The sequence below is a fragment of the Bubalus bubalis genome, chromosome 5, assembly GCF_019923935.1.
Source record: "Bubalus bubalis isolate 160015118507 breed Murrah chromosome 5, NDDB_SH_1, whole genome shotgun sequence".
NCBI lineage: Eukaryota > Metazoa > Chordata > Mammalia > Artiodactyla > Bovidae > Bubalus > Bubalus bubalis.
The window spans coordinates 109,938,600-109,954,104 of record NC_059161.1 but is presented as its reverse complement, the minus strand read 5'-3'; the positions used below and the strand labels follow the sequence as shown (position 1 = coordinate 109,954,104).

The 15,505-nt window shown below is 41.3% G+C and overlaps 2 protein-coding genes and 1 non-coding gene across 4 annotated transcripts in view; 2 read left to right on the top strand and 1 right to left on the bottom strand.

Annotated features, from left to right (window-relative positions):
* The first annotated feature begins 37 nt into the window (after nucleotides 1-37).
* On the top strand, nucleotides 38-10,097 carry PUS3 (pseudouridine synthase 3). Its single transcript, XM_006057680.3, has 5 exons — nucleotides 38-180; nucleotides 7,625-8,043; nucleotides 8,156-8,721; nucleotides 9,264-9,454; nucleotides 9,571-10,097. The coding sequence occupies exons 2-5, from the start codon at nucleotides 7,666-7,668 to the stop codon at nucleotides 9,879-9,881; spliced, it is 1,446 nt and encodes a 481-aa protein (XP_006057742.1). The 5' UTR covers nucleotides 38-180; nucleotides 7,625-7,665; the 3' UTR covers nucleotides 9,882-10,097.
* HYLS1 (HYLS1 centriolar and ciliogenesis associated) lies at nucleotides 2,051-13,911 on the bottom strand. 2 transcript variants are annotated; one of them, XM_044943547.1, is made up of 3 exons: nucleotides 13,761-13,911; nucleotides 6,977-7,094; nucleotides 2,051-3,379 (listed from the first exon to the last, which is right to left on the bottom strand). In XM_044943547.1, exons 2-3 carry the CDS (start codon nucleotides 6,988-6,990, stop codon nucleotides 2,449-2,451), a joined length of 945 nt encoding a protein of 314 aa, XP_044799482.1. In that variant the 5' UTR covers nucleotides 6,991-7,094; nucleotides 13,761-13,911; the 3' UTR covers nucleotides 2,051-2,448. The 2 variants fall into 2 exon arrangements, with proteins under 2 accessions (XP_044799482.1, XP_025142163.1); XM_025286378.2 differs by lacking the exon at nucleotides 6,977-7,094 and having other exon boundaries at nucleotides 13,761-13,908.
* LOC102400867 overlaps nucleotides 13,867-15,505 on the top strand; it is a 19,417-nt gene continuing 17,778 nt past the window's right edge. The window contains exon 1 of the transcript XR_006551355.1: nucleotides 13,867-13,999. This is a non-coding gene — a transcript (uncharacterized LOC102400867). The remainder of the gene's footprint in view (nucleotides 14,000-15,505) is intronic.

Sequence of the window (15,505 nt, the reverse complement as noted above, 5' to 3'; positions counted from 1 at the left end):
TAGTGGCCGGACTACAAAACAGTAGGCAGATTTCAGTGTTAAACCTGCACTTCCGGCTCTTAGAACTACATTTCCCATAAAGGTGGACTACATTTCCCATGAGGTCCCGGAGGAGCACGTAGAAGACGCAAAGTGACAGCTTCCTGTCTCGAGGAAAGCTGCGTGGCCGACAACGGGAAGGTAAGTGTGCAGGTTTTGGGGGGTGAATTATTTTCTGGGTTCTACAAAGAGGAACGAACAGATGGGCAAACAGATGGACGTTTCTCTCATTTCCCCTATGCGAATTTTTCTGTACCTTGATCTTTTCCGGAAAGCACTTTTGAGTATGGAAGTGGAACCTCGCTAAAGACCCTGTGTTTTTGTGTCGGTGCTTCTTGGAGCAGTTGTCAGGAACGTGCAGCAGTTAGGAGCTTGTTCTTCGATTTGTTGAGGACCCTGGGACTGCGGAGTGTAGTCTCTTCTGTCTCAGAATTCGTTTGCTCATGAAACCAAATAGTAGAAGTGGAGATTCCGGTAGTATGTGGAGTGTGGAGGTGTGGCAACATTTTCCCCCAAAATTTGAAAATTGGTTTGATAATTTGGTGACCCCTTTCCCGGGCTTCCCTTGTGGCTCAGCTGGCATGAAGAATCCGCTCACAATGCGGGAGACCTGGGTTCGATTCCTGGGTTGGGAAGATCCCCTGGAGAAGGCGGCTACCCACTCCAGTATTCTGGGTTTGAGAATTCCATGGACCGTATAGTTCATGGGGTCGCAGTCAAACACGACTGAGTGACTTTTACTTCACTTCCTGATATTACACGGCTGCTTGAGAACCACTGCACTTCACCCTGAGGAGGGGAAGTGGTGTTCTGGGGAAAACTGTAGAGTCAATTCTCTTTTGCCAAAAATGTCTTATTACCGGTTTAATACCTTTGGACTAGTTAATTGGTTTAATAAGGTAGGTAATATTGGGCTTTGAGAAATATATGAAGAGGCAAACCATTGGGAGTTTTTTTTTTTTTAACTGATTTGTATGTAAAAGAAAATGCCATGTGGCTGTTAACTTTTAAAAAAGAGGTACAGACTACCTTGAATCCCACTGCCTGAAGTTAGGTGTGTTGATCTTTCCTTGTGCTTTGTGTGTGCAGCAAGACAGTGCGTGCAGCCTGTTTGTTTCATCTAATTTTCATTTTTCTATTAGCTTCCCATATATTTCCAATGACTAACATCTAATTACTTCACTATTGTTGGACAGTTGGCAGTTTTTGCTTATTTGCAGTGAATGTTACCTTACATGTATCTTTGAGCCACTGATTATTTCTCTCCCTAATGAATGCTTAACAATGGAACTGGGTGAATGAATGAATGATGTAACTTAAATATTATGGAGAAAATGTATTTTAGCAGATAGTAATGGTCAAGGTCATTCATTTTTGTCACATGGCTGTTTTTCCCTTGAACAAGCAAGCTATTTCTGCTGTCACTCTTCTGGCTTAAATGCTAAATCTGACAGCCTCCAGGTTTTAGGTATTATTGAACCAGAAATCAAGAACAAACAGATCTAAGTTCAGATGAGCTCAGTTTGTGATTTGACCCTAACAGGCCAGATTCATTTTGGTTATTATGTCTGCATCTGGCTCCAGCTGCTAGTAGTTTGAAGCTCTGTTGCAATGTGGCAATAGCCTTCAAATGACAGACATGATTTCTAAGAAATTCTCAGAGACAAATTATGAAAAGTATGGCATTCCAGAAGTAAATGGAGGGCAACATATTATTGAAATAATTCTGAAACAAAACTTGGGTTAGAACCTTGCATGTGATATCGTGCTATTATTGAGCATCTATTAAAAAACATTTAACATGGTTAGTGGAATTACTGTATTCCTTTAGTAGCAAAGGTTATCTTGCTGTTCCTTCATGTAGGATTATGTGTAAAGGGCAGGTTTTTGTCCATTCCCTTTGGCTCTCATTTAGGTGTGGAGAGTATGATGGAGAGTATAATTGGAAGCAGAATCATAACCTAGGTTTGAGATTGCCTTTGGAAAATATTTAAGGGAAAATAAAGTCAAGTTCACAAATTTCCAAAAGTGTTTAATAGGTAAGCTTACTGCCCAGCAACTTTAAAAACACACTGATAAAAACAGCAACTCACATTGGCCAAAGGTAACAAGTTCATGAAACAAGGGCTGGCTTTGTTCACTAAGACAAAACAGAAAGCCTAGGTCTGTTTTTCTGCCATGATTCCTCTTGCAGTTGCTAGATTTGATGGTCATTTGGAAGTTAAGTGGTAGATACCAATGTGACATATACCTAGAAAAGACCAGTGATGGGTGAAGTCCTTACTCTATGTTCCATGGTATTTTGAGTTAGTTGTTTCTATTTAAATAAAAGGAGAGGTACTAAGAACCAGGTTATTGCAAACAATCCTGTGAAAGGAGAGACAAGTTTAAAAAAAAAAAAAAAAAGACTTAAGAAGGAAAAAGAGGGAAGGAAGTAAGTTTCTTGGGCATCACACCATTTGCAAGGTCACAACGAACACCCCAGCGAAGGGCAGATCGTTTCTTCTCAGTTGGCACTAGGTAATTGTTTGGAACATATATATGCTGAGGCTTGGACTGGGCTTCTTCACGACAAAGCATCTGCTCTCGGATACCCCAGCGTAATTCCTTCCTATGATCTTCACCAGGTAACCGCATGGAGTCCCAGTCTCGTTTATATTCAAAATAGCGGGCTACCCGGTCTACCTTGCCCCGGTTTCGGCTCAACTGGTCCAGCCTTGGGAGGATAAAGGACTTGGGCCGGCTGGCAACAATCAGGTCTTGTTCATAAGCTGGAGGGCCCATTTCTTCTCTTCGTAGATAGCAAATGAGCTGATCTTGAGAAATGCCTTGGTATTCACGTGGTAGACTAAATTTTTGTGAAATATCAACTGGAGATTCCCTGTCTTCCTGGAAGTGCAGATTCATCAGCCTTTGTCTTAAGTCCCAGACATCCATGTCACTTTCTGTACCTGACTCTGATTCACTGATCATCGACTCATCCGTCACTAATACTTCCCCATCTGGCTTTCGACGCAGCACCTTTCTCTTCATAATTGGCTTTCGGAGTCTTTGGGAGGTCTCTGAGACTGCTTCTGAAGGGCCATTGCTTTCTGTATGTGGGTAATGCAGTTGTGCAGGAAAAGCAGGTTGCTTTCCTGAGGTTACTGAGGCTTTACTGTAGGGATCATACAGATTGGACTGGGCTTCTCTTCTGACATCTTCCTCACCATGGCCTGCACAGATATGAGCGAAAGCTTTAGCGGCTACTAACATTCGTTCTTCTGGATCCATATCAGCCCATTTTTGTCCATCAGGTCCCACAAGTTCCTCCACTGCTTCCCCTATACTGAAGGACCTTCTGTAAGAGAAAATCACTGATTAGTTTCCTGACAATAAACTCCCAGCTCAAAAACCATTCCCTTCCTATGTACTATTTTATAGCAATGAAACAGAACAGTCCTAAGTACAACAGTTAAGTATATGGTAAAATACAGATTAGTACAGGCAGTAAGGGAGCACTTTGGAGGGGCATTAACTCAGTTCAGTTCAGTCGTTCAGCAGCGTCCGACTCTGCGACCCCATGGACAGCAGCACGCCAGGCTTCCCTGTCCATCACCAATTCCTGGAGCTTGCTCACTCAGGTCCATCGAGTCAGTGATGCCTCCAACCATCTCATCCTCTGTTGTCCCTTCTCCTCCTGCCTTCAATCTTTTCCAGCATCAGGGTCTTTTCCAATGAATCAGTTCTTCCCATCAGGTGGCCAAAGTATTGGAGTTTCAGCTTCAGCATCAATCCTTCCAATGAATATTAAGGACTGGTTCCCTTTAGGATTAACTGGCTTGATCTCCTTGCAGTCCAATGGACTCTCAAGAGTCTTTTCCACCACCACAGTTCAAAAGCATCAATTCTTCAGCGCTCAGCTTTCTTCACAGTACAACTCTCACATCCATACATAACTACTGGAAAAACCACAGCTTTGACTAGACAGACCTTTGTTGGCAAAGTAATGTCTCTGCTTTTGAATATGATGTCTAGGTTGGTCATAGTTTTTCTTCCAAGGAGCAAGCGTCTTTTACTTTCATGGCTGCAGTCACCATCTGCAGTGATTTTGCAGGTATTAACTCAACCCAGGGTTTATTACCCGCTTCCATTTCCAGGCTCTTCTTAATCACTCCCAATTTTACTTCTGGAAGTCTTGCTACCTTTAGTAGCTCCTAGGATAGGTGGGTTCTGGCATAAGAAAAGCTCAAGAGATTAATGATATGGGGCATAATGCTTCATGTACAATATCTAACTTGTACTTAAAAGGAACACTTTATGTACCCAGCACTATTTTTTTGTGCTTTATATTTATTAATTCATGTTAATCCTCACAGCTGTGGGATGAGTACTCTTCAATTCAGTTCAGTCGCTCAGTCGTGTCCGACTCTTTGCGACCCCATGAATCGCAGCACGCCAGGCCTCCCTGTCCATTACCAACTCCCAGAGTTCACCCAAACCCACGTCCATCAAGTCAGTGATGCCATCCAGCCATCTCATCCTCTGTCGTCCCCTTTTCCTCCTGCCCCCAATCCCTCCCAGGATCAGAGTCTTTTCCAATGAGTCAACTCTTCACATGAGGTGGCCAAAGTACTAGAGTTTCAGCTTTAGCATCAGTCCTTCCAAAGAAATCCCAGGGCTGATCTCCTTTAGAATGGATTGGTTGGATCTCCTTGCAGTCCATGGGACTCTCAAGAGTCTTCTCCAACACCACAGTTCAAAAGCATCAATTCTTTGGTGCTCAGCTTTCTTCACAGTCCAACTCTCACATCCATACATGACTACTGGAAAAACCATAGCCTTGACTAGATGGACCTTTGTTGGCAAAGTAATGTCTCTGCTTTTGAATATGCTATCTAGGTTGGTCATAACTTTCCTTCCAAGGAGTAAGCATCTTTTAATTTCATGGCTGCAGTCACCATCTGCAGTGAGTTTGGAGCCCAGAAAAATAAAGTCGGACAGTTTCCACATCTATTTCCCATGAAGTGATGGGACCAGATGCCATGATCTTCCTTTTCTTAATGTTGAGCTTTAAGCCAACTTTTTCACTGTCCTCTTTCACTTTCATCAAGAGGCTTTTTAGTTCCTCTTCACTTTCTGCCATAAGGGTAGTGTCATCTGCATATCTGAGGTTATTGATATTTCTCCCGGCAATCTTGATTCCAGCTTGTGTTTCTTCCAGTCCAGCATTTCTCATGATGTACTCTGCATATAAGTTAAATAAGCAGGGTGACAATACACAGCCTTGACGTACTCCTTTTCCTATTTGGAACCAGTCTGTTGTTCCATGTCCAGTTCTAACTGTTGTTTCCTGACCTGCATATAGGTTCTCAAGAAGCAGGTCAGGTGGTCTGGTATTCCCATCTCTTTCAGAATTTTCCAGTTTATTGTGATCCACACAGTCAAAGGCTCCTTTTCACAGATGAGTAGCCTAAGGTATGGACAGATTAAATAGCCCAAGGTTACAGCGCTAGTAAGTGGTTGAGCTGGAATTCTAACTCAGGCAGTCTGGGTTCAGAGTCCATGCTTTTAACTGCGAGAGTGATTTAATCCAAAAGACCATCACATGCATACACTCCTTATGCTTAAGTACTTTAAGTACCCAAACCTAGCACCCAATGCCAGTTTCCTGACTGGATCTAGAATAGGTATCTACTGCCCACTATTTCCTGTATCTCTGATAGTTTTCTTAAGCTGAAAAACTAATACACATACATGTAGTTTAAAGCAAGGACTCCCCACCCCCCCCTCCACCCAAAGCAAGTTTCACTGTCAAAGGCAGCTTATCATTTCTCCAATAATTTTCCATATTCATATGCACATTTTTATACCATAAAGAAACTATTCCAAATCGTAAACAGTCTTAGTGATCCAGCTGTGTCAGTGTCAGAAGTAACAGACTGACTTCATTGTTTAAAGGTACATGGAATTCCAAGGTATGGATGTACCATAATGTATTCAACCTCTTCCTGAGTGATTTAATTTAGTGATTTTATTTTTGTTCTTAAAAACGAGTCTTATAACACATATCTTGTAAATTTTACATACTTGTTTAAGCATATATGTACATTCAATTTCTAGAAATGTAATAGGTGGGTTAAAGGCATGTGTGCTCTCAATTTTGATAGCTGTTGCCCGATTCCCTCTAAAGAAGTACCGAGTGTGTGTATTCCAGAGCTTGTTTCTCGTTCCTCTCCTCTCTTCAACTTGGTACACTATCAAACACTCTCCTCTTTGCAGTCAGTTTGATAAAGAAAACAGTCCTCCTATATACTGCCATTTATTTAAATTGAGTAAATTTGAGCATCTTTTCATACATTTATAAGATTTTTTTTTCCCCTCTGTATGAAATATGCATGTTTCCCTTTACCTCTCAGGTTGTTGGTTTTTTCCCTTATTGATCTTTATATTAAAGCTGATTATATATGAAATACATACCATCATTACATTTTTCTTCCTAGTTTGTTATTTAACTTCTGACTTTTTGCTGTTAGAAACATATTCTTAGGTGGTCACATTTTTTGGGTTTCTGCAGCGCCTGACTTATGCCTTTCCTACTTCAAGATTGTAAGAAGGTTATGTCATGTTTTCTCCTAATACTTTTATAGTTTCATTTTTTACATTTAAATTTGTAATCTATCATAGATACAGAAACTCAAAGAGCAAAAAACTAAATTGAGTTACCCAGACTTAAAGTAACCATCAAAGATTGTCTAGTGCTGTCCCAGTTTATAGATGTAGTACAGTTGTCCTCAAATTATTGCAATACATCAAGAATTTCAACAATGATATCTAAATTTTATTATCCAGAGTGATGTTATTTTCCAGCATGACAATTTTAACTACTAGAGGTACAGAAATCTCTTATCAGAACATGCATTAAATTTGACTTTAAAAGATCTTAATGCTTAATTACCTTCTTTGTGCCATCAGAGCTGCTTAAAGGGGGAAAATCTTGATTCCAGATTCTACTTCCAATATGAAGTACAATCACTGGCAAGTTTCTTCCACTGGGCCAGCTTCTATTGCACCACCTTTAAGACAGAACTGTTTTAGATGACAGGACACACCACCCACCACAAGCACCAATTTTATCTGCAGTATTAGAAAGCAACAGAAACTTGGAGTAGACATACTCCATATAAAAAGATTTTATGACTGGAAGATAGCACAAATATAATGAGAAGTCAAAAGGAAGTGTTTTAGGGGAAAAATAACATCAGTCCTCCACCATCTCAGCTCATGAAGAATAGAGAAATGAAATCTACATTTCCCCTAAATCCTTACTAAATCTTAACAATGCTAGCTGGATTTCTTTTTTTTTTTTTTTTTGATGCTACCTTCCTTTTCCACTGTGAATTGACCAGACATGATGGAAAAGAATAATATCTAGATGATCGACCCATAATAATGAAGCTAATGCTTGTATCCCTGGGCAGAATCAAACATCTATATATCCCTTAGGCCTCAAATTAAATCTTAGATACTGTTTGAACATAATAGAATGATACCAGCATCACCAAGGCAATCAGCACTAAAATTTTATCTCTTACTCTCTTTTCAGATAGGGTGGATCTCTGTATTTATTCCTGAAGTTGTCATATCATGGCTGAAAATGACACAGACAGAATCCAGACTGAGAAACTCCTAAAAAGAGTACAGGAACTGGAGCAGGAGGTAAAACGACTTAAAAAAGAACAGGCCAACAATAAGGACTCAAACATTAGAGAGAATTCTTCAGGAGCTGGGGGAAAAGCTAAGCGTGCCTTTGATTTCAGTGCTCACGGTCAAAGACATGTAGCTCTAAAGATCGCCTACCTGGGCTGGGGATATCAGGGCTTTGCCAGTCAGGAAAACACAAGCAATACAATTGAAGAGAAACTGTTTGAGGCTCTAACCAAGACTCGACTGGTAGAAAACAGGCAGACATCCAACTATCACCGGTGTGGGCGAACAGACAAAGGAGTCAGTGCCTTTGGACAGGTAAGGGCCATTGTACTGTTTCGCAAAGCAAGCAACAGTAATATATTCTAGGTGTACATACTGAGTATTCAGATTATTTGTATCTCTAAGTATCTTTCTCTTAATTCCACAGGTGATTTCTCTTGACCTACGTTCTCACTTTCCAAAGGGCAGGGATTCTGAGGATTTTAATTTAAAAGACGAAGTCAATGATGTGGCTACAGAGATCCGTTATACCCACATTCTCAATCGGGTACTCCCTCCAGACATCCGTGTGCTGGCCTGGGCTCCCGTAGAAACTAGCTTCAGCGCTAGGTTCAGCTGTCTTGAGCGGACCTACCGCTATTTTTTCCCTCATGCTAACTTAGACATTGTAACCATGAACTATGCAGCTCAGAAGTATGTTGGCACACATGATTTTAGGAACTTATGTAAAATGGATGTAGCCAATGGGGTGATTAATTTTCAGAGGACTATCTTGTCTGCTCAAGTACAGCGAGTGGGCCAGAACCTGGCAGAGGAGGGATGGCAAGAACCCTTTCAGTTATGCCAGTTTGAAGTGACTGGCCAGGCATTCCTTTATCATCAAGTCCGCTGTATGATGGCTGTTCTTTTTCTGATTGGCCAAGGAATGGAGAAGCCAGAGGTTATTGATGAACTGCTGAACATAGAGAAGAATCCCCAGAAGCCTCAATATAGGTAAGTTAAAAACACAAACCCAGACTGCCCCCCACCCCCAAAAAACAGCTATTGCCTGTAGATATATTAGAATATATTTTAAAATATTCTTCCTTTCCCCACCATTGTCTAAAAAACTAAGTTTCTGATTCTCCCTTCATGAGGCTTTTACTCTAACTTGTAGAATGTTATGAACATGTAACAGTGATTATCTTTTAATTTTCTTCTGTCATTGTTCTATCCCTTTAGTAAGTAGCAGGTATCTGGACCAGGCCCCTTAAATAGTTTTACAGCATTATGGTGGGGCCAAGTCAACTCACTTCTAGGTGACTTGTTAAAATTGAAATTGACTCTAATGTAGATCAAGCCTAACAGTGATCCATGGTTTTCTGCATTTTTCTTTTTTTAATTATAAAGTTCAACATGAGGGATGGTGTCATATTTTCTCAACTATTAGATACTCAATATTGACAAAATTTTCCCCCTCCTTTTAACCCAGCTAATCCTGTTTTTTAAGAACTGTTGGATGGCTGCTGTGTATTCTCATACTATTTCTTCTCTAGTATGGCTGTGGAATTTCCTTTAGTCTTGTATGACTGTAAGTTTGAAAATATTAAGTGGATCTATGACCGGGAAGTTCAGGAATTCAATGTTACCCACCTTCAGCAACTTTGGGCTAATCATGCTGTGAAAACTCAGATGTTGTATAGTATGCTACAAGGCCTGGACTCTGTTGCACTACCCTGTGGAACAGGTATGATGGGAACCAAAGTTATACAGGGTTGTTGGGGAGGGAGATTCACAGAGAGATTGGATGTGACTCTCTTGTGGTAAAGTGTCCATTGTAATGCTTGACTGCATATATTACAGGACCAAAGATGGATGGAATGATAGAATGGAGAAATGTTAAGCCCTCTGTCACAAAGCAGACCAGTGCCTTTGTAGAAGGAGTGAAAATGCGCACTTATAAGCCCCTAATGGATCGTCCTAAATGCCAAGGATTAGAATCCCGGATCCAGCATTTTGTACGTAGGGGACGCATTGAACACCCACATTTATTCCATGAGGAAGAAACAAAAGCCAAAAGGGACTATAGTGACACACTAGAGGAAGAAAATACTGTTTTTGAGAAACCAACGAAGAGAATTTGTGTTGATACAGAACTTAAAAGCATCATTTAACCACAGAAAACTCAACAAGATCTAGGAGGCAACAAAACACCATTAGGCTAAAGAAGTCTTTCTTGAACAAGAAAAAGTTTAAACATTCCTTCATTCCTGTCCAGAAGAACTAGAGGTGGGAGAAGCAAGAAGATATTTTTAAATGGACATATATTTACATACACCTGGAAACCTGTGCCTTGTGTTCAAATTCATTAAAACCAGAACCCACAAGTATCTGATTTGTTGTGCTGTTCTTTTTAAAAGCAAATGATACTACTCATCTGAGTTCTCATAAAGAGCTTTGCCCAAGTGTCAAAACTTAAAAACACGAAACTTAGTTATATATTTGATAAACTGGTTTAGTGAAAATGACCTAAGTAGATAAAACACAGCATCTTTTACGAAGCTTATCAATCTATTAATAGTGCTCTGTGAGCCACAAATGGTCTTTCTCCTTTAATTTTGAGGTAAAGATCCTTCTGTTTTTAGCATAATCATAGAGTGTATCAAAATATTCCCACTTAAACATATAAGAACAAACCAAAGCATTTTATTTTTTTTCAATTTTCTACCTTATTTCAATGTACTTTCACTGGCATTAGTTTTCAAGTAAAAAACAAACAAACAAACAAACAAAAAACCTAGGAAAAGAACAGAGTTTAGGGAATCAAAAAAAAATCAACTCTAAAAAATGATACATGAGATAAAAAGCAACTAACTAAAAAGCCATGTTTAGGAGAGTCGATAGTAGAAGCAAAAGAGAGAGGATCAGGGTCTTTGATCTTAAGTGAAATCCTTTCATAGTTAACAAGATGTATTATCAAATCTAGAAGAATAAGGATTTAGTGACATTATTTTTGGTAGTTGTCATAGAAAAACTCAGGACAGTCATCAACAGACGAAGCAAATCAGAAGTCCCTAAATGTAACTTTGCAGAATTATCTATATTGTATAATACAATGTACAAACTCCAAAGTCTGACCCATCAGATCAGATCAGATCAGTTGCTCAGTCATGTCCGACTCTTTGTGACCCCATGAATCGCAGCACGCCAGGCCTCCCTGTCCAACACCAACTCCCGGAGTTCACTGAGACTCACGTCCATTGAGTCAGTGATGCCATCCAGCCATCTCATCCTCTGTCTTCCCCTTCTCCTCCTGCCCCCAATCCCTCCCAGCATCAGAGTCTTTTCCAATGAGTCAACTCTTCGCATGAGGTGGCCAAAGTACTGGAGTTTCAGCTTCAGCATCATTCCTTCCAAAGAAATCCCAGGGCTGATCTCCTTCAGAATGGACTGGTTGGATCTCCTTGCAGTCCAAGGGACTCTCAAGAGTCTTCTCCAACACCACAGTTCAAAAGCATCAATTCTTCGGTGCTCAGCCTTCTTCACAGTCCAACTCTCACATCCATACATGACCACAGGAAAAACCATAGCCTTGACTAGATGGACCTTTGTTGGCAAAGTAATGTCTCTGCTTTTGAATATGCTATCTAGGTTGGTCATAACTTCCCTTCCAAGGAGTAAGCGCCTTTTAATTTCATGGCTGCAGTCACCATCTGCAGTGATTTTGGAGCCCAGAAAAATAAAGTCTGACACTGTTTCCACTGTTTCCCCACCTATTTCCCATAAAGTGATGGGACTGGATGCCATGATCTTCGTTTTCTGAATGTTGAGCTTTAAGCCAACTTTTTCACTCTCCACTTTCACTTTCGTAAAGTAGGACTTAAGCTTTTACTTTGGAAAACAATTATTTCAATAGGTTGTGAAGTTTAAACAAGATTTTATATACATAACATGTAAGTATATGTTACATATATAAATGGTGCTTTGCAAGAACTATTACATCATCCATTTCAATGTTCAAATGCAATACAAAACTACCTACTGAAGAGATAAACACAGAACAGAGGCAAGTAGGGACAGAAATGGAACAGGACACTGGGCTGGGTGGATTTCCAACACTAAAGCCCAAAGTGATTTTTTTTTTAAATGGCATGTGTACTATACTATGATTAGCATGTTTTCTTTGCAGTTAAATTATTGCACTTTTTCTTGAGTGTATGAAGATAGGTGTTTGCAAATAATAAAATATATAATTTAGCAAGATCTGTAAGTAGCTGTCAGTTTTTTCTTTCTTTTTTAATATAGAACTGATAATCCTTTCTCTTTACCTATGGGGAAACTTTCACACAGAAGCTAGAACAGCTTATATTTTGTAGATAAATACAGATATTATCTGTACCAAAATACCCAGCAGTATCTTGTCAAAATTTGAAGCAATTAAGTGTTCACGTTGAGTTTGTTACAAATGAAAGGATTTCAAGAGTGGAAAGGAAGGGTTTTAAATTGGAAGAGGGGCTGGGTCACTAGTTAAGATTCTAAACTTTGCTGAGTTAGAACAAATTCCTCTACTTCTTGGAAGGGAAGCATGTAGCTTCAAGGTGGCAATATTAGAACAAAAGAAAACAAAATACCTTAAAAAAAGATAACCATAATCCAAAGAAACAACAGACTAGTGGAAATTCTGTAACAGGTTCAAAATCACTTAATTCGCATTCCTCTTGGCAAATAAAAACATTAAGCTAGCCTTTTAGATTGGTAAGATTTTTTAATGCAGGGCAGAGTGTGGAGAAATATCTACTCTTACACTCTGTACTGTTGAGAGGGGAGGGGGAACCAACAGTTTTTCTGGAGGGCACTCTGGCATTATGAATCAGAATTTATTTTTAATTGCTTTACAATGCTGTATTGGTTTCTGCCATGCTGTATTGGAATCAGTCATAAGTGTGTATCCCCTCCCTGTTTAGCCTCCCTCCCACCATGAATCGGAATTTAAACTGTACCATTATTTCTAAGCCACAATCCATTTCCAAGAAATTATTCTAAGGAGATAAACTGGACAAGAATGCAAACATATATGTGTGCAAGTAACCACTACCGTACTATTTTCTGATGAAGAATTAGAAAAATGTCCATCCATTAGGGGACAGGTTAAATAATATGGCATAGGAGAGCCACAGCAAGAAATATTATGCCCCCATTAAAAATGATAATGCATGTCTACATTCGATATGGATCAAATGTCTTATTCCTAAAATACTAGGGACTGAGGCATGATCTACTTTTTAAATGAAAATGCTTTGTTATATTCAAAATAAATACATTTTACAGTCATGTAAATATCTGAAAAACCCAAATATGAACACTGATTTTTTTATCTGTGGCTGATAGAATCTCGAGTATTTTCTTCCCTTTTTAGTATGTATTTAACAGTGCTGGGATTTCTAAAAATAATGAGACTGTATAACTTTTATAACCAGGAAAAAAAGTTTTTTTGTTTCATTCTGCGGCAGGACTATAGGGTTCTTCAATTCTACACGCTATCCTAACTCACTAGGCAGAGTTTCTCGCACTGTAACATACAGAATTTGACAAAGGTGAAACCAACCAGAAGGGGAGAAGAGGTTTCTCCCTTCACAATGACAACAGAGTCTGCACCAGCTGGCCCGGGGCGTGGTCATCGTCTCGCACGCTCGCGGCCAGCCTCCGAGGAAGCGGACTCCTCCGCGGGCACGGGTCCCGCCGCCCCAAAGCCCGATCACCTCGCAGAGACGGGTGGACGGACAACTGGGGTTCTCGCCGCTGCAGCCGCCAGGCGGGCAGTGGACCGGCAGTGGGAGCATAACGTGACCTCGGGATTCGGGCGCGCCAGGGGCACGCACGGCGCCGCTCACACGTGCCTCCGGAGGCCGCACACCTGGGCTCTGCACCGATCGCCCGGAGGACCGTAACCAGGGGAGGGAGACTCCAATTCCTCGCTACTCAGAGCCCCATCTCTACAGCCGTGGGCGGGCGGGAGGCCCGTGTACCACCTCTCCCCTCCTTTGCCCGCTTACCCGCCCAGCCGACGTCCGTCGGCCGCACCGAGTCCCGCGGCGCGGCTATCGCACCACCGCAGGGTTCAGTTAGCTTCCCGCAGCTCGCCCAGGCGTACGGACCGCAAACGCGTCCAAGCTGCCGTTAACCGCCCGGCCGCCCAGGTTTAAACCCGAAGAGCAAACGGCCCCCTAAGCCCCGCCCACCGCCTTCTTATTGGCCCAGAGAGTGAACGTCTTCCAAATCGACATCCCGATTGGTGAGTATTTTCTCTTGGCCCTCCCCAACGGGCAGGAGGAGCCCTGGGGACTCGCGGCTCGGATTCGATGAGGTCCGCACGCCGCCAAGCTTGAGCACGTAACCCGGAAGCATCGCGGCGTCGCCTGCAAGTGACCCGAAGGGGAGGGGCGGGCTTCTGAGGCTCGGTTAACTCTCGAGGTTACCTAACGGCGAGATACCTGGATTTGGGGAGGGGCATTCTAAACGTTCCGTCTACCTCAGGGAAATCAATCTCTTCCTTCTTTTGGAGCCCTCTCCCCCGATTCCGCCTCTTCCACCGCCCCCTCCTCCGCACCCCACCCGGCTCCGCAGCAATCTCCCTGGAGTCTGATAAGCGCAGTTTCCGTATAAAGACCCGTGTAAAGCGCAATCTTTTCCCTGGCTTCCTAGGCTCTCTGATTTGACCCATTGTGTGTCTCCAGCGCTTGCCAATGTGACTCTCAAACTGATTCCGCCACTCCGACTAATGCTAGAAGAAGCCCTCGCTTGAGCTTAAAGGCTCCCTTCTTCCCATAATCTTAACCCTTAAGTATCTGTTTTGTTTACATACCTGGGAAAGAATGTTCTAGGGGGTTGGGAATTCTTGAGGGTGAGGCCTAGAAGAGAAAAAGGGTAGAGGTCCTAGTCACCTCCCTGCAACCTATGTAAAGCAACTTGTCCTTCCACATCCTGAGCTTTCTATACCCCACCCCATGCAAATAGGAAGGTGACAGATTTAATTAACACTATTTGTTAAATTCAGGATTGAGTGAGAGGGAGAAAATGATCTTTAACGTTTTCCTCCAAACTTCAGTTATCCCTTACTCTTACCACCTTTTTCCTCGGGCCTGTGCACTTTGGATTTGTTGAGGAAAAGGAATAAACAGAGGAGAAGATGACAGAAGTCGTTTTGCAAAGGTTTGAATGACCCTACCCCTAGATCTCCAATGTCTTAACACGCCTTCAGTGCACATTCTTTTCTCATGAACAAATATCGCATGTTGTAGTTTGGTCTTCTCATCCCTGCATGTCTTTTTCATTGGCATTGAATCTCTACTTTGTCTTAGAAACTAGTGGACAGAATCATTTTTCTTAACTATTGCTTTGCTCATTCAACGAACTCCTTACACACATCCCTTATTAATTTCTTGTCCTTTCTGTTAGAATTTTATCTTTGAAACCCTTTAATAATTTGAAGCATCTATCTCCTGTCATATTTCAGATGGAATCTTGTGTTCTAAGACCTTGTTTTTTGATGGACCACTTCATTTTCTAGCTTTGTCTAGATCTGATTTGATAATCCCCATGATTCCTTGAAATCCGTAACCCAGGTCAAGAAAACTTAACCAGGGTCATCTAAACTACAGTAAATGGAACAAAATCCTATTCTTGCAAAGCAAACTGCATCTTCAAAAAAATGTAGTGAGGAAAATTTCAAACATATGGAAAAAATGAAGCTACATGAACTCAGTGCCCAGCTCCAGCAATTATTAACTTCTGGCCAATC

Coding starts and splice junctions, on each gene's coding strand:
- PUS3 (XM_006057680.3), top strand. CDS start 7,666: ATGGCTGAAAATGACACAGACAGAATCCAGACTGAGAAACTCCTAAAA. Junction 8,044..8,155: donor GAGTCAGTGCCTTTGGACAG/GTAAGGGCCATT, acceptor TTAATTCCACAG/GTGATTTCTCTTGACCTACG. Junction 8,722..9,263: donor CCCCAGAAGCCTCAATATAG/GTAAGTTAAAAA, acceptor TTTCTTCTCTAG/TATGGCTGTGGAATTTCCTT.